Below are 27,708 nucleotides of genomic sequence, written 5' to 3'. Positions count from 1 at the left end.
TTTTATAATAATAAATCACCAAAGTTTATTTAATGACTTTGGTACATAATCACATGCATGGCAGTAACAACACACTAATAATGCAAATTAATCAATCTCTCTTTTTTTTTGCTTGCAAATGGTGCTTTCATGGCTTATCGAGCCACCTTTGCTGCTTTTCGATGCACATGCACTCTCAATCATTGCCACGCGCCTCCGCATGGCAGTCCTCATGCGCCCGTGCAGCATTAGAAAAATGTGAGCCACGTTAAATTAATAGTGTACGCCCATAGTTGACATGTATCTCCATGTGCAGTGCCCTATAGGTGTGCTGCTTGCTGAAAGTATACCTGGATAAGCTTAGTGATAGAAATTTGTGTCATCAAGAGCACAATTCCATTAGCAATGCATAGCATTGTATGCATTTTTTTGTGGGGTCCTCTCTTTGGTGTTCTGCTTGTGTGCTTTGTGTTTGTATTCAATTTTATGCCTTCTCTTTGACTTGTGTTATGGTGCTGATACATCTAGGATTTCTGACTGTTTCCATTTCCTCATTTTCCTTCGCAAAGCTAGAATAAAAAGTCACTAGAGAGCAAGTCGCAGAACTCGGTACTTAAAAACACTTCGGTATCTCCTCCACTTACAGGCTCACCACCAAAACAGTGTGAATCTGGGCCCTTAAGGAGCTTGAACACCATCAGGTGCCAATGCTCTGCTCATTGTGGACAAGTACTGCAACGAGGACAGCACCTGCCTTCGTGCAATATTTCTGGATGCTTCTTCATTGTGACTAATGTGAAACTATTGTGTAATTTAACCTTTGTTTACTTCACTAAAATAATAAATGTACCCAACAATTACAAGAGCAAGCTTGGAAGTGTTGAGACTTCATATTACTTTGACTGAAAAATAATAAAAATATAGTTTTTTAATGCAGGAAGTTTTTGCTTTTGTTTATTCCAAAACAGGCCAACTGCATCTCTTAAAGGAGTGTAGACACCTAAAATCGGACTGTAACTCGACATGAAAAGGACTACATCATGAGCGTTCAGTGCTTGCAAGGAATGCCGTGAGGAATATTAACCATTTTGACACGCTATGTACACAATTGTGTACACTACTCGATTTTGCTATTTGTATCAACTAGGCGCTAAGAAACATCAAGATATATCGAGCTTTGGACGAATCGAACCTCCTGCGTAATACACTTCTCTTCATTTAACTTCATTTTGCAGTCTACTGTTGTGTATTTATTTATTTACCCTCAAGGCCATAGGGCATTATAGAGGGGAGTGGTTACCAAGTAGACAAGAAATAAAATGCAGCATGAAAATATTATTCAACAAACAATAAACTCGCCATTATACAATGTTAGCTGCGTAAGGACAACAAACACAATACAATAGGAACATAGTACATACTGTGGAAAGTATAATTTTCCTTTGCTCGAAATGTACATAACCGAGAATGAGTTTTAACAATATTTCTAGCCTAAAATTTCATTCTATTTATGCCAAAAAAGAACATCAACGTCTTCAGGATAAATCGATATTTAATTACTACTTAATTAGGACGAGTTACTATAACACCTACATTGATATATTAAGACACTATTTTTGTTGCAATAGAATATTGAGTGCCGTCAAATAATGTTGTGTCAGTTTGACACGTTTACATACAGTTCTTCATAGGTGGCGTCTGAAAGGGGTAAGTGAAGAGGTGACTTTTATTTTTTTTATTTCAGGAAACCCCCGAACACCCTCACTGGGAGGGTATTACATAGGGGGGTAGCAAAAGAAGAAAAGATACAATACAGAGACAGCAAACATAAAAATTAGCAAAAATAACAAGACTTGCTTAAGCATATTGAAAAAAGCAACACAATAACGCAACACATATTCAAAATATTGAAAAAGATATTTAAAAACGCAACATAATAACGCAACACAAGATAACAGAATAACATAATACAGTACAAAATAAGAATAAAATCGGTAATTGAGAATAGAGCAGAACATTAAACTTTAAGGCTGTCATTTTTTAAAAGGTCATTAAATATCTGAATGTTGCTTTCTATTGCAATTTTACGAGGCAGCTGGTTCCATTCAATGATGGTTTTTGGTATGACTGAATTAGCAAAAGATGAAGTATGGCATGTGATTTGTTTGATATTGAGAGGGTGATGACGGTGTGGAACGATGGCTAAGGGTGAATAAGGGCTAAGGGCTAAGGGTGAATGAAGGAACGGATGATAATAAATTTTATGAAAAAGAGATAAACGGGCAAGTTTACGATGATGGAAAGGTTATCAAGACCTGCACAATCTTTTAAGGTAGGTCACCACCTTCAAAACAGAATTTTTTTGAAAAAAAGTTATTTTTTTGAATTCGACATTTTCAAGCTCCTTTTCTATTCAAGAATATTTAGCAAAAAAATTATGTAGTTATCTTGAGCCATTCGACAGTTCTGACCATTTTTCCAACCTCTCTAAGACGCATTCGAAACCGAAACTGAAGGTTTCTGATTCCACAACACCTGCCATGTTGTCATAAATGTTTTTCCTTATACATATTACATAATGCTAAGTGTCTAAGTACATTCTAAAGCTTGTGGGGCATGATGTTTTCGATTTATTTGAAAATTTCTACTACACGGATGCAGCACTCTGTTTAAGTTGTGCGCCTTCTTACTCGGCTGTCTGTGCTTTTTCGTACACCACTTCAAGCTCTTGGATTCATTTGTGGCCTTTCAAGGAGAAAGTTACAGTACTCCATGAAATATGGCAAAGTATAGGACAAAAATGAAGCATCAACGCAAGTTATGGAATCAATATACCAAGCATGGACCCGCTGTGGCGCACATAGATGAGAGTCAGCTGGAGACACAAATGAGCTTAAAAAAAATATGTGTGCTTCAGCTCGCTCAAAAGGAGAATGCGCCACTTCAGAGGAGGGCCCAAGCTATGATGCTGGAGAATTTCAGACATAGTAATTGTTTCTTTATTATATGTACAATCGACTGAAATCTTTAAAGCCATTTTTCTCAAAACATGATTTTTTTGCATTCTACACTTACACGAACACTGATAACTTTCCTTCTGATAAACACTTTTACATACAATTTTGCATACTACTTCTTTATAAGCTGAGTTGTGCACTCAAGCAGAATTATTGAAAATGAGCAGTACCTTTTTGTACTATGGCCAATTGTGTGCAAAACAAACCTGTCAAATATAAACTTTTTCATTCTTTTTACAATAACGTGCCTTAGATTAGAGATGGGGTGATCATGGAGGTTAGATGCACAGGATAGTGCCCTCACTACGTAGCTGCCAAATTGCATTTCAATCGCACCAACCATTTTGTAGTTGTGACTGTTGGTGCAACATGCATATTTCGGCAGATTTTGATTTTTATAAATATTGTGTTTTACATTTTTAGCAGTTTCATAATTCTAAAGTTTAAATTTACCTAAGCCCTACAAGCCAAAACCATAATTATAACTTTTGGACTGCAACTGTAAAATTTTTCTCGAAGGTGGTGACCTACCTTAAGGCAGTGAAGCTAGTGAAACAAGAGTAGTCAGAGAAAATGAAGCGAGCAGCACGGTTCTGCAAGGATTCTATGTTATCAATGATATATGCTTGTTCCGGGTCCCATATAGCTGAAGCGTACTCAATTTTAATGCGGATTAGGGTAATATACTAATGTTTTTGCACGTGTGCAGGAGCATGACGCAGGTCATGTTTTAACATGCCAAGGGAGCGGTTAGCAGCTGCAAGAATGTAATCAATGTGACAGTTCCAGGATACGTCGGATAGTAGGTGAAGTCCTAGATATTTGTATGACGTGGCTGACTTTACGGGTGTGTGATTAAGTGTATATGTGGTCAGGAGGCAGCTGGAAGTTCGTGTAAAGACGACGAGTTTAGCCTTGGAGTGATTTCGCTTCATTAGCCATGACGAACACCAAGAACGATGAACACCAAGAACACCATCATTAGCCATGATGAACACTAAGAACACCAAGCGCATGGGGAGCAGAAAGAAACGACTGTATAATATCGCTAAGAGCCTTCGCACATCATCTTCATGGCAGAATTAACATGCTATCTTAAAACATATTGCTCAGCTTTAGGCCAAGCAAACGAAAAATATTTCTCTAATGACCTTCGTGAACAGCTTAAAAACAATCCAGCTATGTTTTGGAAAGTAATAAGCCCCAACCACGAATCTAATGATATCTGCTTACACAGCAGCAGTAATGTTCCTCTTCCAAATAGCGAGTGTTCATCTGCTTTTAATTCATTCTTCAGTTCCGTATTCACGACGGAGGACACTTCAAGCGTACCTTAGGTTTCTGATTTCAGCTACCAATACATGGAACCTATAGAAATCACATTGGAGGGACTATCATCACTCATAAATAACCTTATGATGTCTTCTTCTTGTGCCATAGATGGTATAAACTAAAAAATGTTACAAAATACAGTAACAGTGTCAAGTGAAATTCTTCTTCACATATTTAAGCAGTGACTCGCGACTGGCCTGCTTCCTACAGACTGGAAAATGGCAAAAATAATACCGGTATTTTAATCATCGTGCGAAAATTACCGACCAATCTCCTTGACATGCATTTCTTGCAAGTTACTGGAACACATTATCGCCTCGCAGATTTACAGACACCTTGAGACTAACAAGTTCTTTTTTCCATAATCAGCATGGTTTCAGAAAGGGCCTATCGTGCGAGACACAGTTGCTTGAATTTGTTACAGACCTACACACTAACTTGAACAACAACCAACAAACTGACTGCTTTTTTCTGGACTTTTCAAAGGTGTTTGATCGCGTCGCACACTGTCGCCTTATTTCAGAACTTTCAGCTCTTCAGTTGGACTGTCTCACTTTATCATGGCTCTGTAACTTTCTTTCTAATCGTTACCAGTTCACCATTGCAAATAACTTCTCGTCCTCCTTAACTGAAGTATCTTCTGGTGTACCACAAGGAAGCATACTCGGTCCTTTACTCTTTCTCATCTTTATTAACGATCTTCCACATAACGTGTCTTCCACTATAAGAATATTTGCTGACGACTCCATTGTCTATTGCAAAATAGTTAATACAGACGACCATCTGGTTCTTAAGCATGATCTAGAACAAATTAGTAACTGGTGCAGTAAATGGCTAATGACATTGAATACGTCAAAATGTAAAGTAATGTCATTTACTCGGAAGCCTATACCTTCCCTACATTCATACAATATCAATAAAGACACTGTTGCAATCGCTACACAATATAAGTATCTAGGCATTATATTCACTACAAATCTTTCTTGGTCAGAACACATCACCTCCGTTTCAGCCAAAGCCTCCCAATCTTTGGGTTACTTGCGTCGAAACTTAAGAAACGATCCTTCGAATGTTCGCAAATTAGCATACCTTACTCTCGTTCGCCCTCACCTCGAGTACGCTTCCCCTTTTCGTCCCCTCACCAGAAATACCTTACTGACATGTTGGAATGAATTCAGAACAGGGCAAGCCGCTTCATTTATAACGAATACAGCTATCAGTCTAGCGTCTCACAAATCAAACTTAACCCTTCATTGTAATCTTTGAGTACTCGACGTGACATTGCCTTGCTGACACTGTTTCACAAATTCATTCATTCATCTCGAAACACTAGCATGCTTGAAAAGACCCTACTCCACGTCACACAAGCTTCATAATCACTTTAGCTATACCCACATTTAAGGATCAATACGTGCATTCAACTGCTCTGCGCTTCCACGTGCAGTCTGATGTTGGAACTCCCTGCCAGATAGCATCGCATGTCTCACAAACACTGATGCATTTCGTGACTCATTGACCAGTTATCTGGCCAACGAGGTGTAAAAATATTTGCCATTATCGCAGTGTGCTCTCTGTGTTGTAACCTTTTTGCAATTTCTTATTGTATAGCACCGTAGTGTTGCTTTTCTTTTTTTTCTATTCGAACCCTAGTACTGTAAGATTTCAATTGTGCTTGACTCGATGAATATTTCCTTATTATATGTTTTATCTTTGCTAGTGTTGTTGATTTTTTTTTGTTACCATTGCTGATGAACTAATTAATTATTTTGTTTTGCTCTTCTTATTATGTGATCTGCTACATGACCGCTGTTCATGAACTTTTGTTATGTAACTACTATGGAAGTCCACGTTTTCGTACTGCCCCCCTTACACAATGCCTCAGTGGAGGCCTGTAAGGTATTTTTAAATAAAACTAAATAAATAAAATAAAATTGATGGGACTTAAAGCTAACTTTTCACATCGGTGGGCCCACGCGCGGTGAATAATGAAACGATGTGGCCACTTTCGGCGGGAAAGGGCGTTTTTCCTTGTGAAAAAGGAAAATCATTCCTGGTGTAAGCAGCCAGAACCACCTTGAGAGCAGCCTGACAACAGAGCGAGAGGGGGGACGAACAATAGTCCTTGTTGGGTGCTAGTCATGGTATTGTGTGCGCCCTGCGTATCTTCGTCGACAATACTAGCTCTTCTTGTGTAACGTCATAAGGGACCTCTGTCTACATCATACTTGTGCCGATGTCATGAGGTGCTGAAAATCCAAATAAGCACTCACGTTTACTTTAAACCCAAATTAAGATATCTTAAAGGGAACATTCAGCACTAATAATTGGTCAGAAGTACCCACTTTTACAGGACAGTCAAACAACACAGACATCTCAACGTTTCGATTTTGGTGTCAGGGGCCCTTTAAGTAAGCCACGGGCACAGTTACGCCACAGTACTGTCATCAGAGATGAACACAGTCAGACACACCTTAACCCTTTGAGTGCTAAGTGTACTTTGCGAAGTGCAACAAATTCAATTTTTCTTTAATGCATTTGAAATCTTTCAAATGAAATGCTATTTGCTGGCAATATCTTAAAGTTTAAATTTTTTTTAACTTGTACAAGCTGTCAGACATGTAAATAAATTATTCTAATTGGGGTAACTAGTGAACTTCAAGCAATATGAGCAGCACTCCTTGTAACCTGTCCCTTCTAACCAACGCTGATGTCTCATAAAAAGCAGTTTATAAGTTTTTTGAATTTCTGAATTTAAAAAAAAAAAACATGCAGCCTTTTTGCACCATGAATGAACAAGATAAGTAAGCTACACTAAAATAAGTTAGCTTTGCCACACCGTGTCTCGCATAAATGTTTTGTACTAGTAACCTCTGAGTTGATGGTACACCCACTCTAATTATGGTTCACATTCATGACTTCTGTTGGCCATTAGTAAGACTACAGCATGGCACTTCGAATGGTTCAAGGTCCTTTTTCATATTTAGGAGCCACCATTTGTCACACCATGTAGCACCACATTAACACTGCGCTACATAATACATCCTTCTCATGCGAAGATTTTATAAACTTGTGATGAATGAATACAGTAATTGGCAATAAACATGTGTAATATATCTTTTCTGCAGCATTGCATCAGTATAATACAGCAAGAACACAATTTCAAACCTTGCAGAAATGATGCTTACCATTGCTGACCCATTTTAAGCTCGATAAGCTACAATTTGCCACTTCTAAAATAATAGCTATATGCATTATGAATAAGTCTTTTTGCTCTAGGGGAAAATTTAAATAAAACAACAAATGCTTATGTTATTATGACAATTACAAAATGGTCGTTAATGACTGGCCATTTCACATTAAAAGTGCAATTCATGTCAGCTATGCCTGCGCTACTGCTGCACATCTAAAATAAAAGCCCCCGCTTGTAAAAAGATGCAATATTCATGGCAGTTTATTACCAAATTTGGGGTGTATCTTAGGCTGCCAAAGTGAGCTACGAGAGCATGCAATACCTTTTGACATGCCTTGAGTTGTATGCAAAGGCGTTTGCTGAAATTTAGGAAGTAGGTCAATGCTACTACCTCCAAAGCATGCCTGTTACCACAGTGAGGGACAGTTCTATAAAAATGGTTCAAAGCTGCATCGCCGGGCTTTACACTACCATCCCTATCTAAGCACAGCTTGCGGTCAATGCAGTCTTCGTAACATAGGAGAAATCATTACATCACCAAAGCAGCAGATCAATGTCTTTCTCATAGAAAGAGTGCACGAAGAAGTCTTAAAGCATCCACTGACTGCGTGCTTAGAGGGCCTGGTGGCAATGCATCTTGCAAATTGCCCAAGCTACTTCTCTGTGCAAGTATACCTTGCTCCTCTTGGGCCATAGCCCAATGATTTGATCTTGATGGCGAGGTGTTTCATGCATTTAGCACTGCAGTTGTTGCCTGCATTGTTTCATTCATGGTGCTGGCAGCAATGCTGTCACAGGGGTTTTTGGGGGGGAGAGGGGAACACATGCCTAGTACAATACTTGCAACAACCCTGGTTGGCAGTGGAGAACCTTTCTAAAGACCATTCCACATGCCAGTCATGAGGCATATGAACACTGGTACTTGTATAATGCTTTGCTGAATTGGAAGTTTGTTTAAAGAATAAATAACAGGTGTGAATAAATAACATTTCACAGTTGTACAGTTCTGCATCTGTACGTCTTCACATTTGTCAGAAGTGATAATTCGGGCTTCTGGATTTATAGATGTCCGCATCTCGTAGAGAGACATATAAACTGGTATGCTGTCAAGCTTCTCACTTACATAACTGTAAATATGCGAAATTTATATGAAGGAATAAGCTACCTTTTATTTTCAATGCCAAAAGACATAAGAAACTGGGTGTGTTATGCTGTCTGTGTCATCATAGGTGTTATCTTGGATATTTTTATAGCACTAGAAAGATTTAGCAGAAATGTGTGCAGCTGAATAAAATGCGTGGCCTCCACATTTGCCAAGCAGTTTCCACTGAAAAGTATTTTTACATATTCAAGGATGCTTGTGGCAGTCTCAGTTGGTCTACTCTTGTTCAGAATGCTTCTGCAAAAGCAAAAAAATATATTGCTTTCTTTTTTTTAGAACAGCTCATAAATCTTTGAACCAGTTTTAACATTTCCCGTGATTTTTGCATTACGTACTTGTGGTAAGGCACCAAGATTATAGGCTGAAGAGGTCTGTAGGCATTTGACACAACTTGTGCAAGAAAAGAGCTTCCAAGGATTCTCAGAAAATACGCGTCGCTAGCATTAAGAGATATCTGCCAGGTTCCCTGTGAAGGCTTGTGCTAGAATTAATATTAAATTGTGAAGTCTGATATGGTATTATAATTCTTGCACAAATCATGCAGTCATACGCAAGGACGTTCATTTGAGAGGCACATGCATACAAGACTGGCTACCACTTATATAAAGTAGGATGACGAAGGGTGCAAGCAATGATCTCTGTGATACTCCAGGTGGCATTTCACCTGCAATGCATTGGGTTTAAGTAACGCAAAAAATAAAGCAAGGTGTGTTTGTATATTTGCAAGATTGTGGGCGACTTCCATGGTATGCAGTCCTATTTTTACTTCAATTTCATGTGACGACTACGTGGAACTTCCCATGAAACACAAACCCTCCATAAAACGTCTTAGAACGTATAGAGGTTTTGTGTTGCATGGGTTGTGGCTAGGTAGGTTTTTTACTTGCCTTCAAGTATGCATGATGGCTTGTTGCATAGGGGTGGGTTGCAGAAAGGAAAAAAAAACTACGTCGTGGGGCTACGTCAAATTCTCAGAAAAATATGGTTGGCGGATGATGGCGAGAACCTGGCTTTCGGCGAGTCTTATTCGCATATCATAACATTGCGCGTGCCTTCAGAGCTTCACCGCATTACTCACGTATTGCGATGAAATGCGAAAAAAAAGAAAGAAAATGGCAGGAGCAGAGGTCTTTTTCTGAAGGGCACCCAGCAAATTTTCGTTTTTGTTCGAACCTTATTTTGCTCATAGGTGATATCCTGGCGCCAGCGCTTCTTTTTTTTTCTCTCTTAATGATCGCGCACCATATTATATATATAATCAAAAATATACCAACGGCCGAAAGCTTCGCGTGTTTTAAGGAGCACAATGGCGTTTCGAAGGAGGAGGAGGAGGAGGAAGGAAATGAAGGAAAGGCAGGGAGGTTAACCAGACGCGCGTCCGGTTTGCTACCCTACGCTGGGGGGAAGAGATGAAGGGATTAAAAGAAAGAAAGAAGAGGGAAGAAGGCACTGTCAGGGTACATATGCACCTGTCCATTGAATGCCTACAAGCGGTCGTTTAAGCCGGTCGATCTTAAAAACAGCAGTAATGCTCGCGTCGCTTTGCTGGCCTGCGATGCGTAGGGCCACGATCCGAGGATCTTCTCTTCGGAAAACGGTCTGTCGTCTAACTTGTTCAGCGCATCGCGCATGTCCCCATTCACAGTGCGTAGCTTAAAATAATTCTAAGCCAGTGCTGGGCCGTCAACTGAAGTGACGACCGCGACGTTGGGAATGACATTCTTCAAAACCAGCTTTCTGAGCAGCGTCAAGGCTTGCACAAATCCGTCATCCCGCCGTTTTAACTGCATATATGGCTTTGTCAACATCGATACTTACGTCGTTGCAAACAGATCCACGCAACTTTCGGCAGAGGAGGGCATGGTCGATAAAGGCGCGCGCACTAACGTTGCTTGAAGCATCTACAGTTTCGCGTGCATGCGATCCATCGTAGAGGGCTTTTCTTGATCACATCGTCCCAGAGCCCACTTTTCCTTTGCTTTGCCACGTCTGCATATATCGTTGCTGACTTGCAAGAAATCCGTCATCCCGCCGTCGTGTTGTTTTTCACTGCAGGCTGTGTCCGCTTCAATGCGTCCTGAACGAGACGGCTTTCGGTAGCGAGAACTTGTGTGCGCACAGCGTCTCACGAAGCACATCTCTCGCGTGTATCCGATTCATCGTAGGGCGTTTAGTATGGTCGCGTCGTCCCAGCACTTTGCGTTTGCACCTTGCATAGCAGTACAGCGCGCACACAGCCGTCGCTGTTTCCACTGATACGAAAGTACGGGGACTGGCAGCCGCCTAACACAATTAGGCCGGCCAAAATGCATAGCCCCAGAGAGCGCCGTGGCGCGGTGCATTGTGGGTGGGTTTATTCGCTCGCCTTTGTAAAATGCGCGGCCGGGGCGCCGCCTCCTCGGCCGGCGTAGGCCGGCGCAGCCGCCGCGCGTGTGCAGCGCGCGGAACAGCTCTATCACCACGTGACTTATGCAACGCGCTCAGACACGCCGGCGGACTCTACCGTTTTCTTCGTGTGTTGTGCGTCGCCTCCCGATCGGTCGAGTTTTGCAGTCAGTGTTTCAGTTGTTTGAAGTGTGCCTGCGCTGTGTGCTCGTACTTTACCTTCTGCCAGTGCTGCTTATTACGAAGATGCACTATACTCAAAGGGAGACCTGCAGCTTCATAACGTGGAGCACTCGAACTGAAACGGTGTGTACCACTATCACGTTGCCACGGCCAGCGCTTTGATAACTCCGATCGCGCGATCTAATGCCGTTAACTAAGCTTTCTCAACTGGTTGACAATCGGTGAGCATTTGTTAACGTAGCGAGCATATGTGAGTGTATTGTTTCATCGGGATGAAGGCAAAGTTGTGTGACATTAGGCGCGGGCAAGCGTTGCTTTGTTTGGTGCTGAAAGCAGTGTGCGCATGCGCGGCTGTGATTCGGAGGGGGATTTGAACGCAGTTGTGGCGGTGGCCTTCTGTCGGCGGTGGTGTTGGAAGGGGGCCCCGCTTTCGATGAACCATTATATTGATTTCAGAATAATTGGGCTGTGACGGCGCCTGTTACTTCTAAGCGTCAAGCGTATCTAAGGCGCGTATGCTTCGGCCTGTTGGTAATCCAAGTGCATTTTTTTTTCGCACAAAAAAAAAAAATCAGGACAGAAAGCAACGACGTGGTGTCCGCGTCGTTCTTTTCCGTCCTTGTTCGTTTCGTGCGCTAAAACTACCGTGATGCTCGGGTTGATGCGTGTGGGTCATCCTAACGCAGCATGTTGCTTCGTTTCAGGTACGCCGCGCGAAGCTCGCCTAAGTGCTAATACATTCCGTTTCGTTAAATTCGTACCGACGTTTTAATTCAACCGTAACATAGGTCGCCTGATAATGCCGGCACCCGTGCATGGGGAGCCGTTCCTTAAACTTGACTTGTGTTCTAATGAATTTTTCATGTCTATGTGTGGCCGAATCGCCTTACCTACCTGAACTGTGCAAGCGCTAGTTCGAGCATCAGTGTGCACTTAGACGTGCGCAGGGTTCCCCATCAGGGGGGAGGGTAGTAGGAATGTTAATCGCTGCGCCTCCCCCCCCCCTTCGTGCGTACGCCTGAATGCCCGAGTTCGAGCACAATTTATTTTATTCTGTTTGTTTCCATTATGTCTAGCTTTCATTATTTTGTTGTGGTTATTAAGAGTTATATGCGCCTCGCCTCGCTTTGGCGTTGTAACTTCGCTAAATACTTTTACGTGTACAAACATTAAAAAACGCAGTTTGTACGGCCACCTCCAATAATGTTATTTGGTAAAAGACAAGCGTAATGATTTATCAGATATTTTCAATTCTCCAGTCATCTTCAAGGCTGCAAGTTGCAGCCTTGAAGAGAAGTCCTTGTGCATAGTTTTATTTTATATGCTTTTTATCGATGTGCAGGAATTCTTCATGCCACTAAAGAATGCTCCGTTTTCTTTAAAAATGCGCATGATATTTGTAAAATAGTACTTTCTCTTTCCCAAACAAGCTAAATGCACGTAGAAAAGCTGTTAATTCTCTCCAGTTACATATGGGGCATGCTATGAGCTTCATATTTGGATGGTATTATCGTGAGAAATATGAGCTCGAACACGCGAGCGCTTGGCGAACAGCCTTGAACCTTACGTCGGCTGATTCGCAGCGGCGGCTGTCGGCAACAAAGGGGAAAGGGCGCCGCGCTTCCGACCCTCCCGCTTCGATATTGTTGATGCGAAACAGCAGCTTAGAGAGTGTCAGTGGCCGCTAGCGGTGATATGAATTCCCATCAACGCGAACAGCCACATCAGACTAGGTAGCTGCTGAGATATCGGCTGTGACGTAGCCTGCCACGATGCGCGGGCCATGCTTGCGCCTCGGTATGTCGGTGGTGTCGGCTGAGGTTTTTGCTGCGCCTCATTTATTTATTTTGTTATCATTGCTAGTGGTCATTGGCACGCAATCAGCCGACATCTCGCAGCAACGCTAGCGAGGCGGGAGTACCAACAGTCAGCGGAACAGCGCCTCCCCTCTCCCCTCCAGTTTCGGCAGCGCCATCCACGTATCACCCTGTCTCAGTTTTGAGGCTATTTTCCACGTGCTCGCATGTTCGAGCTCATATTACTCACGATAGTACATGATACAGAAACTGTTATTTACTGAAACAAATAATTGAAGTCTGCGTAGCGCTTTCCAGACAATGATTTTTTTTCTCATGCAGGGAGAGAGCGTTCCAATAACACCTTGCATTGTGTACGATGGCCCCGATCTTCCCTATGCAGGCAAGCTTTTCCTCCATGTGGACAAAGAACTGCTCTTCAGTGTGTCCAATGCCGAAGAATGAGTAGCTGCACTCATGGCAGCACATTGGCTGTTAAATATCGACTGCCATCACAAGGTGTTCAACGTTCTCGTCGCTGCTGAACGGCTCCTTCTTGGCCAGTGGGTAATGACTCCGAGGACACAAGTAGTAAAGCTCCTGAACATTTTCAAGAAAGCCTAGAAAATAGGCCTTAGCTTCTGCTTAAAGTATGTCGCCACCTGTGATTAACTCGAGCTTAAGCCATAAAGTTATATATTCATATGGTAACGAGTAGCTGTTTTACATTATACAGAAACGAATACTATGGCGGTACTAGTATTTCGTTTCAATTTCTTGCTCATTTTCTTGTGACATTTTATTACAAGCCATTTTGTCTCTGCCGATTTCAACATGTTCTCGCAGGTCATTCCACTTTGTGGTTATTGGCTTAGTTTTTATATTCAAAGGACTTTGTGACTTTTTTTTCAGTAGTTTTAATAATTGAGATCTTTTGCTATTGAAACTTTAGCTTAACAAAACTGCCAGTACTTGTCAGTAAAATCAGTGCATCGAATATTGTTTTAAAATTTATTTTTGAGCTATATGACAAGCTTTAAGTTTTGTCAATATTTTTAAAAGAAATAAATACTCGTTTTATTCAATTACCAATGATTATGTTCTCTTTGCTTGGAAAGGGAGAATCTTTAAATTTCTCTGAACATGCCCGTGTAAAATTTGATTCTACTGTTGTTATGTAGGTAATGCTTCTGCAGTGCTGTCGTGGTCGTAACGTCCCTATTCCCATGCATTTCCTGCATATTACCGCATTCAGCATGCGCTGCAACGTGCGCGTCATGGCCCGATTGCTCGCTTTTTTCTGTCGGAGCCACAATACATTGCTTTTGAGAAAGTGGGAAAGATTTCATAATTTCAGCAATCTGCACAGTTTTCTACTTCACTCATGTACTTTCCCAGAAAAGAGATAATATGGAGGCCTGCTGTGGAAAACGACATTCTGAGTCCTTATAATGTTGCGTGAGTTGTCACGGAGCATTGATACCCTGCTCGTGTATGAGCTACAGCTGTTGGATGGCAGTGTTTACCCTACTAAGAAAGTCGACAACAGACACAGTGGTGTGGGCACTGGTGGAATTTTGAAACTTTATCAATCCACTTTCTCATCAAGGGATTGCACATTTCTGAACTATCTCCTTAACAGGAGAACGACCAGACCGTACCTTGTGTATTCCAGTTGATTCCAAACACATACACTGATGTTATGCAGCCCATTTAAGACGATGGCACCTTATTTTATCAACTGCATAAGCGCAGGTATAAGAAGTGGCACCAATATTTCCCTTCATGGGAAGGGCAACTACAGCGGGAAAATTCATCCTGGGGTGCGCCCAAAGGGACCAGCTGTCTGTAGTGCCCCAAGGGGGCTGACAGGGAAGAAGCTTCATTTGTGCTTCTCCCTGCAACTGCTACCTTTTCGAGGGCTGTTTTTATCTATTACACCCCACTCGCACGGTTCTAGCTAATTCTAAGACCAATACTGCACTATACGGCTGTGTTACAATGAAGCATTTTAAGTTGACTTCCTCATTATGAAGTGGAAATAACGCCCTTGCTTCATATTTTGACACAAACGCCTTGGTCATTTGTGCTCCATGTCATCTGTGCTCCTTGTTTGGCGGCATACGCGATGCCGCTCTGCACACTCGAGAAATGTCATTGAATACCGTAGAATTTGTCTCGGATGTACGAGCTCTGTGTTTATTAAAGCTTGACTTTATTTTGTACTATTGGATAACTGTGTGAACATCTTGCAATATGTGTCAACACATTTTAAGTAATGACTTTGTATTCAGTCACGATTGCACTGTATATGTGAGGGCCATATATGCCGTGCTTCATATGCACCATAAAATCAGTGCTGCTGCCAGGATTTTCCCTCTGTGGCAGGAGCCACTATAATAGGTCATGCGCCCTTGAAAGGACTAGCCAAAGGGTAAGCTTTCTAGCGTTTCAATGGGAGCCAACTGGGAGGGGGGAACCACTCGAATTATGGAAATTTTTGCCTGGGTGTTTGGGTGTAATTGTGCATAAACACCCTAACGCCCTTTTTCTCGTTTGGATGTAATGTGCTTTTACACCCCACGCCCTTTTTTCATTTGGGTGTAATATGCTTTTACACCCAACCACACCCATTGGGTGAAAGTTTGAAATTACACCCATTGTATACGTGTAATCCTGCTTGGTACACCTATTTTTGGGGGTGTAGGGGTGTGAGTTATAGACACCAAGTTACACCCATACGGGTGTAATGTGGTTTACAGTGTAGCCGCGAACGAAGAGACAACTTCGACGATGTTTTTCCAATTGTATGCGGCTCTAATGACACACCTGACACAAGTGCATTGGGCACGGCTGTTCTGGCTGCGATGTGCTTTAACCGATTCCATGCCTGTCAGACTCCACAGACCAATTGCACGCGTAAAATGCGCCATGTCTGTTTTGGGACTTCACGCTTTCGCGGTTGCAAACAGGCAAAAAAAAGGCGAAGAGGCCGCAGAATAAAGTCAGAAAAAGTGCGAAAATATATCTAGAGAAAAAAGTCACAGTTTCGCCGCAACGGCGAAGCAATGATTGCGATAGCAATAAATTGTAGTGTAACGCGAAGAACGGAAATCAGCTCGAAATTGCCAGCGCATCGCTCGAGCCCATAGGACGCACGAAAAGAACGCACACAGGACGAGCGCGAACTAATGCGTCACAGCTCGACACTTGAAGCGCACTGCTCAAACATAAAGCAGGACGCACGAAGCAAACGAACAGGTACACACAAGACGATCGCGAACTAATTGTCACAGTTCTTTTCCTATTTCTGTTTGAACAGCGCGCTCCTTTCGCAAACGCGGCCGCTGCAGCTAGCGAAGCGAAGCACCCCACCGGCCGCCCCTTCTTTCCTTGAGATAAGCGCACGAAAGCGACGACGCCCTGTAGAGCGAACAGCAACAGCGTTCGCAGGGGCGGGGCGACGATCTTTAAAGCGCGCAACACGCGCGCACGTCGCGCCATCTATGTGGCCACTAAGAAAACATGATGAATTACATGGTGTATATAAATAGCTCGCCGTTAGCAGGCTGAGAGACGGTGCTGTCGTGGCCTAACGTCTAACGCGGCGGGCTGCAAAGCGAGAGGTCGCCCGTTCGATTCCGCGCGTCGGAAAGAATTTCTTAATTATTTTTCTTTGTGGCCTTTTTATATATATACATACTTATACATATACGGTGAATGACGGCGACGGGGACGGATATTTTCCAGCCGAGACTGTCCATATAATTGCTATTGCAATAAAAACTAATTGTAAATATATTGGTCGAAGAAAACATTACAGGTTTCCATCTCAGTAGATTCACGTGAAAAAGAAGGATACGCCCAGGTTATCTTGGAGCCGCATAAAAGCGCTAGGTAGAAAGTCTGTCACAATGGAACAACAAATTTTAGCTGAAGGATGAAATCAATAGGGCATGAATGGATGGATAGATGCTATGAGCATCCCCTTCATAACGGGGCGGTAACATGCGCCTCACCAGCCTCGACATAAAAAAAAAGCAAAAAACGAACACTTTTTTTTAAAAGTTGGCCTAATGCCTTGCTACTTCAATTAAATCGATCTCACGATGGCAAAAAAAAAACTGAATTCACAACCCAGCTCTCTGCCGCTCACGGCAGAATGTCCTCACTTTTCCCTCTATTTATTTTTGTCCTTTCTGTCTACTTTTCTGCCACGAATCCTCTAACCGTCTCTTACTTATTTCAATCGCGGGTGTGTTCAGCTTTCCATTGTTGTCCCTGAAACCCAAGGCTTCATGTAGGCTCGTGTCTAAACAAACACCTGGGTGGATATCTCCGCATTCAATCAGAACCATTACTATACAGTACTATACAGGTTGGCGATGCAGGCAGTAAAATGAAAAATAGAAACGTGGGCAGACCATAACAATCTTTCGCGAGATTTTTAGTACAGATTTCGAATCGGCAGGTGGTTAGACGATAACCTGTCTGTCCTTGCGCAGTGCATAGGAGTGTCTAAATAGGAAACATGCCGTTATACGTGCCTTTTCTAGACATCACTCTAGCTTATATGATAATCTTAATCAGAAAATCTTATGCGATATATTTAACGAAGTGGGCATAGGCGACATGTACATAGCTTTAAAGGAAGATATTCCGAGAATAAAACTTGGAGGGCGCTTGAGCTTCGTCTCAAGAGTAGAATGCGATAGCGTAATCAGGCGCCGTTCGTATGGCCTATTCAATCGCTAGCCTGGCTTCGCTTCTCTGTGGACACGTCAACCGTGCCGCAAGAAAAGTAATGTCTATGCGAGTAACAATGGCTGCTTCAAACTATCCTAGAATGCCTATCCTCCATAGATCCGGGTTAAAATTAGGTGCACGAGTTTTTTCAGAAAGTTCAGTATAGCTCGAATAGACCACGTAGGCAAAAGTGTTAAAGCTTAGCTTAGTGAAAGTTGGAGTTTGTATGTGGGGCAATGTCCAATATTTCGGACATCATTACTTGAATTGGTCCTGATGTCCAATATAGTAGGCACTGCTTGTTCACGAAGCAAACCGGGCAGCAGGAACACTGATGCATCAAATCCGGCAAGCACACTACTCCGAACCGTTGCCCCGGTGTCTCATCTAGAAGAGAGGGCTCGCCAGGCATACGCGCGTTGCTATTGCATTCTTGGAACACTACATTGTTTCCGCGAGTACCGTGGAAAGCGTTCGGTGTGAAATGTTAGCCGCGTCGTGCCGTTGCCCGTTGAACACCGTTGCCAACACGTTCACCAACGAGGAAACGCACCTCGCAACTTCGCGCATGCCAAAATAAAATTCTCACCGAATTAATTCACAGAACGCATGCAAGTGCGAAACACCAAAACATGGGAGGGGGCGTGTCGTTGCAGACGAACTTATGAGCAGGCCTTTCTATGCACCGCAACGGCTGCACTGAATAGCAATGACGTGCGCCTCACTCCAGGGGGCACTAAGAAAAATGTTTTTCGTAATAATAAACACTGTCATATATTCTTGGCACATTGCACCTGCATAATATTGTTGGGCAAAGAAATGTAATATGTAAAACATAAAGATTGCTTCGTCCTTGAATAAAACTTGGTTTTTCGCTATTTGTGTTTGTTCCCTCCAAACATAGTCGCGCTTCAATCGCAGCACCCATAACTCCCCTTGCTGTTGTCGTCGGCAGTAGGTTCTTAACCGCTTTTCGCCCAAAGCTTCGCGACCTATTTGGATCGACCTTGTATCTTTCGTCAGCGTATTCCTCCGTGGTCGAACAACGCTTGAGTATAGCTTGCTGAATCATAGCAATACAAATCTAATGTGTCTTAGAGTGCTATAAAAGCGGAGCCAGCGCTGCAACCACAATTGACGTTGCACCATCATTACGCCTGCGTAGGATCCTTTTCCAGTGCAGTTTAAATACCTCACGTGGCTCTGTGGTAGAATACGTCATTGCCACGCAGAATGCTTTTGTACGATTCCTGATGGGATCCAGACCATTATTCTTTGAATTCGTCGGGTCAACGCTGCTGGCGTCGGTTTTTCTTAATGCTCTCGCATTTAAGTTACCAATGTCTCTTCTCGCCGTTACTTGGTAGACAAACTGTCAATCATATGAGGCGTATACCCGCATAACGTGGCCCGTGATATACAGACATATGACACCCGTGTCTGGTGGAGAGGGTTTGATGACGTACGCACCATCATTTTCACGTTATTCAGGTCATGATTAAACACTTATATTCTTCAAACCCTCTTGTCCTCCCATGCCAATTTGGGTCTACACCATGTTAAGAAGGCGATCACGAGAACACCCAGACGCAGGCGGCTAGATAGATAGATGGATACGTTGATAGAAACGCTAAAAAGACCTTTGGTTCGCTAAGAAATGCTTCGCATTTAAAATAGGGTCATTCTGCCCTAAAGGGCAGAGAGTTGGGAAGTGCATGTATGGTCTTTTTTTTCAGTGGTGAGATCGATTAATCGAACTTCACAAGGCATTAGGCCAACATTAAAAAAACACGCGTGTTCTCATTTTTTCGAGCTTGGTGGCGTGCAGGTCTCCGCACCGTTACGAAGGGGACGCTCATAGCATCGATCCATCTGGAGCCTGGGCGCCACGGGTGCATGTTTATTGAGTGCATGATTATCGTCAGCGGAACTGCCAAGAGATTACTGTAAAATGCCGAGCAAGCGCCCCCCCCCCCCCACTTCCTACGGTGAAGGATAATCCGACCAGATTTGGCGGGGGGGAGGGGGGGGCGCTTGCTGGGTCCCGGACCCAAATTCAAGATGGCGGTGGGATAGCCGCTAAAAACAAACAAAAATGACCATCCATGTTTCCAATGAAGTGCTTTATTTCTTTACTTTTTATTCCCCCTCGTCACTGTCAAAGTCGCCAAACAACTCCTTGAGTCGGACGCATAAGTTAAGTCTGCGCACTCGGCGTGCAGAGACCTGCGGTCCTCTGGTGGAACATCGCCGACACCGGAGAGCCTGGCGTGAAGCGCAGCATCCTCCCAACCATCTAGTGCATGAGATATGCCACACCCGGTGAATGATCCAGTCACTGTTTCTACCGAAACGGCTGCCCAAACCTGGGATACGAAGCAGAGGACACCTTGCCGGGACGGTTTTCGGAGGTTGACCTTCGGCGTCCGCTAGTCTTTCGTCATGAACGCACACGGGGCGCTTGCTTGGCATTTTTCTAGTCGATCAAAAGAGGTTTTTAGTCGCTTCTGTGCCGGATGGTAGTTACGACTTTTTGCGCATGTGCGGCATTGTCATTGCGAAAAATGTCACAGGAAACCGTGGCAGATAGCGCGAGCGCTTGTGCCAGCCGATACGCCACTGTGGTGATGCGCCACCAGCGATACGCCACTGTGGTGATGGTGAAGTCAGCTGGACACAAGCCGGTAAGAAATGAACTATTTATTGCGCGAACCTGCCTGGAACCTGTGCTCAGAAGAGAAATAGCACTCACGGTGCAGCGATAGCGGTGATGACAATCGTTGGTGGCTGACAAATTGATCGTCCGCGAAACGCGTGGGCTTTGATACATGCCTGATAGAAATTTCCTGCGTTATCGCTGAGGCTCGCGTTAGCTCCGGAATAAACTCGACTACTCGCGTTTTACGCGCAATCTTATCCTAACGGTCTCTGGGAATCCGGCAGGTTTATAGACGAGAATTTTCATCGCTTGCAGGGGGCAGCCATTTTTGCTGGGGGGCTGCTGATTACGTGGAACGGACAACTACGCTATCATCCAGTCTGTTCTTATCACATGATGGCCGCCAGTGTTCGCTCGCCATCAGCTGTGACGTGATCATTGCGCAACTCCTACGCTGGCCTCGTCGACAGATGTCAACTGGAGTCAAGATTATGTGTGCTTGCTCTAAACGTTGGTGCGAGAGTAAAAATAATCTTGTCTATACATTTCGGCGCAGCTCGCACTTAGTGGTGGTTACGCGCGTAACAGCTCGGTCACATGAAAATACATAAGGAAGCGCGCGTGCAACCACAATCCCACAATTACGACAGCGGCCTCGGGGCAGAGAGCAGTACAGATAGTTGTACTTGAAGCTTTTGATTGCCTCTAGCGGTTTTGCCCTTGTTGCACTAAGACGCGTCAGATTTTCCGCAAGCTTCCACAGTGCAAGTTGTGAAACTTTTCAATTGGAGGTCGTGAAGAAGAGTGAAGTCGTGCGAAGCGCCTTTGTATTCGGTGGACATGAGCGACCCGGCACAACGATGGAGACGCGCCGTACACGGATTCGGAAGTCACGTGGAAATGAGGAAAGTGGAGTTCATGGATAGCCTCGACAATCGGGACTCCTGCTTCTGGTGTACTTTGGTATCGTCTAGACTGTTGCAACTACACTGCAGGCACGTCATATGTGATCTCTGCGCCGGCAAGTACGGTGTGCGCTCAGATTACCGTGATTTGGCTTCTTACATCATTAGTTGCTGCGACTATTCGGTGGGAGGTTACAAGTTCAAGCCGGAAGACTGGTGTCCTGGTGATAAACAGGTTCGTTGCGTCAACGCCGGCTGTGACTTCATGGGACGTTTGAAAGACTTGAACGAACACCTGCGGAAGAGCTGCGCCATGTACTCGACGACGTGCTCCAAGTGCGAAGAAAGATTCGCCTACAAGGACCTGCGGAAACACTACACTGAATGTGGCGGCAAACCGGCAGTCTTCCTAAGCGCAGTGGACGTTCGTACCTTGCTCGACAACTTCGGCGCAGCATTCAACAATCTCAAGCAGGCTGTGGCCTCAGCCAGACCGGACGATAACGACGCGCTTCGGGACACAGTCAGTATGGTGAGCGAACAGTTTGCCAGGATTCAAGAGCAACTGGATACGGGCGTTCCAGCTTACATGCCAGCGAGCAGGCTCCCTCGTCCGGGTCCGTGAAGACGACTGCACGTACGGTGATACTATTTGCCCGATTGCAAATATGAGTTATTTGTTCAAATAAATTGCATGAGCATTTTTCATGAACAGTAATATCTGCTGCTGTCAGTGGGCGTATAGTCACGAATGTGCAAATTATTAGACAGTTATAGTTTAGCAGGTTCAGCAGAATAGCGGGCTTAGCGGAATAGCGGGACCGAAATGCGCATGCGTAATCACCCATAGCGTTTACCGTACGCACGCTATTTTTCAGATTTAGCGTTACCGTGTTTCCGTGGTTAACGTAGTGTACGTAAAACATAGCGGCGATTTTGGACGCCCGCTTCGAATTGAAATTAGCGTTGATGTGGACGGACTCACTTCTTTCGCAGCAAACGACTACGTAGAATGGCATCGCTTGCCTTCATGGAGTTTCGACGCCCGAGTATTACGGATAACTTGGCGTAGTTTTTGAGATCGCTTGCCTTTCGAACGTCCCTAGGCCGAACTAGAGGATCGGTGTAAGCAAATCTGCAACATAAAAGTTTTCGCTTTTGGTGCTTAGTTCATATTTATTTACTTTTATTGTTACTAAAAAAGTTGTAATATTGCTGCGTCCAGGGATAAGGCGAGCATTCTGAGAGCTTTTTTTTCACTTTTTTAACGCATTCACCCTCCGCTAGATGACACTACCGTCACAGCTTGGGCACGTAAACGCTATCCCGCTGAACTAAAACGCGCTGCCCGCAACGAACGTTTGCGGCATGGTTACGCTATTCCCTTAACCCCCGCTATCACGCTAACGCTAAACTATAACTGTCTATTAGCGTCGCTATAACGTTGCGCTGAGCCATTATTGCGGAAATATTGCGCCTAATTTGTGTTTCGAGGAGGAGCGCGAATTATGGCAATGGGTGTCCGCATGCGATGGCGTTAGAGTGGCGTGTCGTCAATATGTTACCGCCGTTTCTTAGGGGCAGAAAATTTTGTACATAACTAAGGTTCATAGCGGGTATAACCTGCCATAGGTATTGTCTTCAATTTCCCTTAACCATCACTTCATTAAAACAAAGTTTGCTTGAAATAATATTGGTAGAGCGCGTACGTTACAAGCGTCCTGCGACTTTTCGTAAGTTTCGCCTATGTTTATTGTATTCATTATTATTGTTCGATTCGACAGATTTAAAAACAGCAGCGCTTTTTTGAATTGGTAAAGACACGAAAAACACGATAAAACTTGAAGTGAAAGGCGCATGGCGATGACTGCGCTTGCGTGGTTATTGCGTACGTATCAAGCAGCGTGCTTTGACGCGCGCATCGCAGTTAGCCGACCAAGCCGGACTGAGTCGCTAACGTTTCACGACATAGCGATAACGCGGCCTCAAACGTGCGTTCCTCACGAATTGGCGACCCCTTATTTTTTAATTTTATTTATAGATGATATCGTTTCACAACAGGACAAAGAGAGGAGTGGTAACAATACATCAACAAACAGTAAGCAGTCAGCGGAATAATACAATACAGTGATACAACAATATATGCCCTATCTAAAACTGTTCGCGAGTTCTTTCGTTTGCAATGCTTGCAGGGAGGTTATTACGTTTTCGTGCTGTCGAAAGCCACAATGAGTACTTTTGGCAATACTTGTGAAATTCATTTTTCTTAACGTGCCTACCATGTTTATTTTCCACTATCCGTGTCGGAGATTCACTAATGTAGAGACTTGTGAACAAGTAGCAATTCAATAATGATCAAAGAAGTGAAGGTAAGCCATTCTTATTCGATCCTGACATTAGGTACGGACAGGCTAGCCCTCGCACAGGTATGCCGTTGGCGGCTACTTTGCGCCAATGGATGGATGGATGGCTGAAGAAATGCGCCTGAAATGAAGGAACGCGGCTGATGATTGAAGCATGTGTAGTGACGAAGAGTGGCACAGAAGCTCGGGAACGAAGGCGAAAAAAGGAGGACGACGAAATAGAACAGCCTGCCCGCAGCAAGGGTGCTGTCTCTGGGTCGTTCTTTTACAATGGCGCAGTCGCGAACTACCGACCCCGACATCCCTGCGTCCACTACACTCCGAAGTGGCCGAGTACTCACGGACTCGCCACCGACCACGGACGGCGTCCAGGCCTCCACGGCGGCTTCGCGTCATCATTGCGGCGAAGCGATTTCCCAAGCCTTCTCGATGTTCGCTCAAGAGCTCAAGACATCCGGCTTTGGGTGCGCCCCATTTGGATCGTCCACTGAGAATGAGATTCCATGTTTTCATGGGTTTAAGGATGACCCCGCGAGATGGGTAAGCGTCGTAAACTCGGTTGCTCTTAAACACTCTTGGAGTGACACAATCAAGAAATCCGTCGCCGAAGGACGTCTGCGAGGATCCGCCCAAGCATGGCATCGATTCGAAGGCAGCGCTTACACTACCTGGCCGACATGGAGCGCGGCCCTGACGTCCGCGTTTTAGCCGCTTCCGAGCGCTTAAGACGATCGTTTTATGACCATGCGGTCACGCCGGCAAGGTGCAGCTGAAGACGTCGCAACTTACATCTACGACAAGCTGTCCCTTTTACAAGCTTGCGGCATATTCTGGACCTCCTCGGCAGCCAGGCAATACGTCATCGACGGGATCCTTGACTCGACGCACGCGGCCGTCTTGTCCGCCAACACCCACTCAGCCGACATCTCCACTTTTGTACGCCAGGCAGTGGAGTTACAGGACACTTCTCATCGGTGTGCGGCTACAGTTTCCCCTAAGGAGCCGGGTCCACCGAAACGTGGATGCTACACGTGTGGGCGCTTCGAGCATGGGTATAAAAACTGCCCACAAAGCCAGCCTCAAGCCATACAATATCAAGCACGTCCACTTCCAACCCTCATGGTCTCCGTCGACGGCATTGGAGAACTGACGGCTCTTGTCGATACCGGAGCACAGCGTACGGCATTGCTTCGACGCCACGCCCCAGGAGATCTCCAGCCTTGGACTGAGCCACCGCTGCGGGGCCTCGGTGGTGACGTACTACCGGTCGGTGCCATAAACCTGCAGATCAACACCAAGGCCAGCCACAAGTTCTTGTCCTCGGTGCCCGTGTTCGAAGACTTGCCGGCAGACGTAGTCTTGGGGGCCGACTACCTTCTCTCCAGGGATGTGCGCCTCACTGTGGAAGGAAGTAGCGTCAGCCTCCGTCCCGTAGCCCCAAGTACGCCTCCGGCTCAACCAGGTGAGCTCACAACACCACTTACACTGCCCGCTATACTCGAGAGGCACGCGTCGCTCTTCGCGGATACTACTGATCAGCTCCCCGGTACTAGCGTGCTAGAGCACCATATTACAACCGACAACCATCCGCCTGTGTCGATACCGTTACGTAGATACGCCGAACGAGAGCGGACTGTAATCGACGAGCAGGTGCAAGAAATGCTAGCCGCTAACATCATCAGGCCGTCTGCTAGCCCGTGGGCAGCACCTGTTGTCCTAGTCCGTAAAAAGGACGGCAATCTCAGATTCTGTGTCGACTACCGACAGTTGAACAAACACACCATACCAGACTCGTACCCACTGCCACGCATTGACGATACTATCGACGCCGTACGAAATGCCAGGTTCTTTTCATCACTAGACCTGAAAGCAGGGTATTGGCAGATAAACGTGGCTGAAGAAGATAAGTTTAAGACGGCCTTCCGGACTCCATCTGGCTTGTACGAATTTAACCGGATGCCTTTCGGTCTGCGAACTGCCCCAAGCACGTTTCAGCGTGCCATGAATACGGTGTTGGGCACGTTGATAGACCACGCCTGTGTCGTTTACCTCGACGACATTCTAGTCATCGGGGAAACAGAAAAACAACATCTACAACATTTCGACACAGTACTGCAGAGATTCCATAACACCGGCTTTCGACTTAACCGCGAGAAGTGCCAGTTCGGGTTGACGACGATATCATATCTCGGTTACCAGATATCTCGTAATGGCGTACGACCCTTGCCTGAACGCATAGACGCCGTAGCCAAATACCCTGCACCAACATCTATTAAACAGCTCCAGGTATTCCTCGGAATGGCGTCATACTTGCGCAAGTTCGTGCCGAGCTTTGCGTCAACTGCTGCTCCACTCACGGACTTACTGAAGAAAGGCGCTCGATTTCAATGGGGTCCTTCGCAGGATAACGCCTTCCAAACCCTCAAACACCAGCTTACGCATAGCCCTGTGCTCTGCCACTTTAATGAAGACTGGGTGACACAAGTGCATACTGGTGCAAGTCAGATTGGCCTAGGGGCAGTTTTGCTTCAACGTGACACAAGTGGGCGCGGGCACGTCATCTCCTACGCCAGTCGTAAACTCTCGGACGCGGAACGTCATTATCATTCGAATGAATTGGAGTGTTTGGCCGTAGTGTGGAGTGTGGACGAAAAGTTCCGCCACTACTTGTTTGGCCGACACTTCACGGTGGTAACAGACAACTCCGCGATTGCATGGATGTTCCAGAAGCGGCACCTCAAACACAAGTTTGCCCGATGGATTGTTCGGCTCCAGGACTACACGTACGACATCCGTCACCGTGCTGGCGCACAAAATCAGCTGGCGGACGCTTTGTCGCGAAATCCGATCGAGGAATCCTCCCCACGGAATCCAGAAACCTGGATCATGTTTTCTCAGCAGGACGTGACGAAGGCCCAACGCGGCGATGAAGGTCTCGTATCCGTTATAGACTCCATTGAGGATACAGGACACAATGCCAAGTTTGTCTTACGTGATGGTACGTTGTATCGTCGTCACTGGGCCGATAAGAGTGACGAGCGTCATCTCCTGGTTATTCCTGGCTCCTTACGATCGAGCATATTACGTGCCATTCATGACAATCCCGAAGGAGGCCATGTCGGCTATCGAGCCACCTTACGCAAGGCACAAGAACGATTTTGGTGGCCGAAAATGTATAAAAGTGTGCGCTCGTATGTTGCCAGTTGCTAGGTGTGTCAACAACACAAACGACGTCCCGGAGGCCAACATGGATTTCTTACACCGATTAAGCCTCCGGAGACAATTTTCCACACGTTGGGCATAGACCACATCGGGCCTCTTCCAATGACGGCAGCGGGTAATCGTTATATTATACTCGCTGTGGATCACTTGTCCAAGTTTGTAGAGGTCGCGGCCGTGCCTTCGCTTGCTGCTAGCTACGTCATCCGATTCTTGAGAGAGCGCTTCGAATGGCGACACGGTCTTCCTAACAAGTTGATTTCCGACCGGTCGGCCACCTTCCGCAGTCGCGAGCTCCACAATTACCTACAGCAAGTAGGAGTTGAGCACCACTTCACGTCGGCATACCACCCACAGGCGAACCGACTGACGGAAAGGTCGAACCAGATTATCCAGGCTCGTCTCGCACCGTACTGTGAGAATCACAAACGAGGGGAAGCTGACTGGGATGACCATCTTCAAGCGGCTGCATACGCAGTGAACACGGCGGCACACAGCTCTGCAGGAACTTGCCCCTACGAGATTGTCTACGGCCAGCTCCCGCAACTGAATGCTACGTTCGGTTTGGACACTCCCGTCAAGGTTGGGCGTTCCGTGGCACGTCAGACACTTTGTCGCGAAATCCGTATAGAGGCGCGCAGGAGGATTGCACATGCTCAGCAGGCGCAAAAGCGGTACTACGACCGACGCCACCGTCCGGCGCCGAAATATAGTGTAGGCGACGAGGTGTGGCTGCAGCGAGGTGCTCCATCGTCTTCAGACAAACTGCGCC

At 45.2% G+C, this 27,708-nt stretch overlaps 2 protein-coding genes across 3 annotated transcripts in view; both read left to right on the top strand.

Annotated features, from left to right (window-relative positions):
* LOC119406525 (facilitated trehalose transporter Tret1-like) overlaps positions 1-20,090 on the top strand; it is a 38,509-nt gene extending 18,419 nt beyond the window's left edge. The window contains exon 6 of the mRNA XM_037673264.1: positions 20,013-20,090. Within this exon, the coding sequence (XP_037529192.1) occupies positions 20,013-20,090 (78 nt within the window). The remainder of the gene's footprint in view (positions 1-20,012) is intronic.
* Positions 1-22,066, top strand: part of LOC125760038 (uncharacterized) — a 210,091-nt gene extending 188,025 nt beyond the window's left edge. For both annotated transcript variants that reach the window (XM_049419628.1, XM_049419627.1), the window contains exon 2: positions 21,159-22,066. In XM_049419628.1, the coding sequence (XP_049275585.1) occupies positions 21,290-21,979 (690 nt within the window). In that variant the 5' untranslated portion in view covers positions 21,159-21,289 and the 3' untranslated portion in view covers positions 21,980-22,066. The remainder of the gene's footprint in view (positions 1-21,158) is intronic.
* The last annotated feature ends 5,642 nt before the right edge of the window (positions 22,067-27,708 follow it).

Source organism: Rhipicephalus sanguineus, chromosome 10, assembly GCF_013339695.2.
Source record: "Rhipicephalus sanguineus isolate Rsan-2018 chromosome 10, BIME_Rsan_1.4, whole genome shotgun sequence".
NCBI lineage: Eukaryota > Metazoa > Arthropoda > Arachnida > Ixodida > Ixodidae > Rhipicephalus > Rhipicephalus sanguineus.
This window is presented reverse-complemented; position numbering and strand designations above follow the sequence as displayed.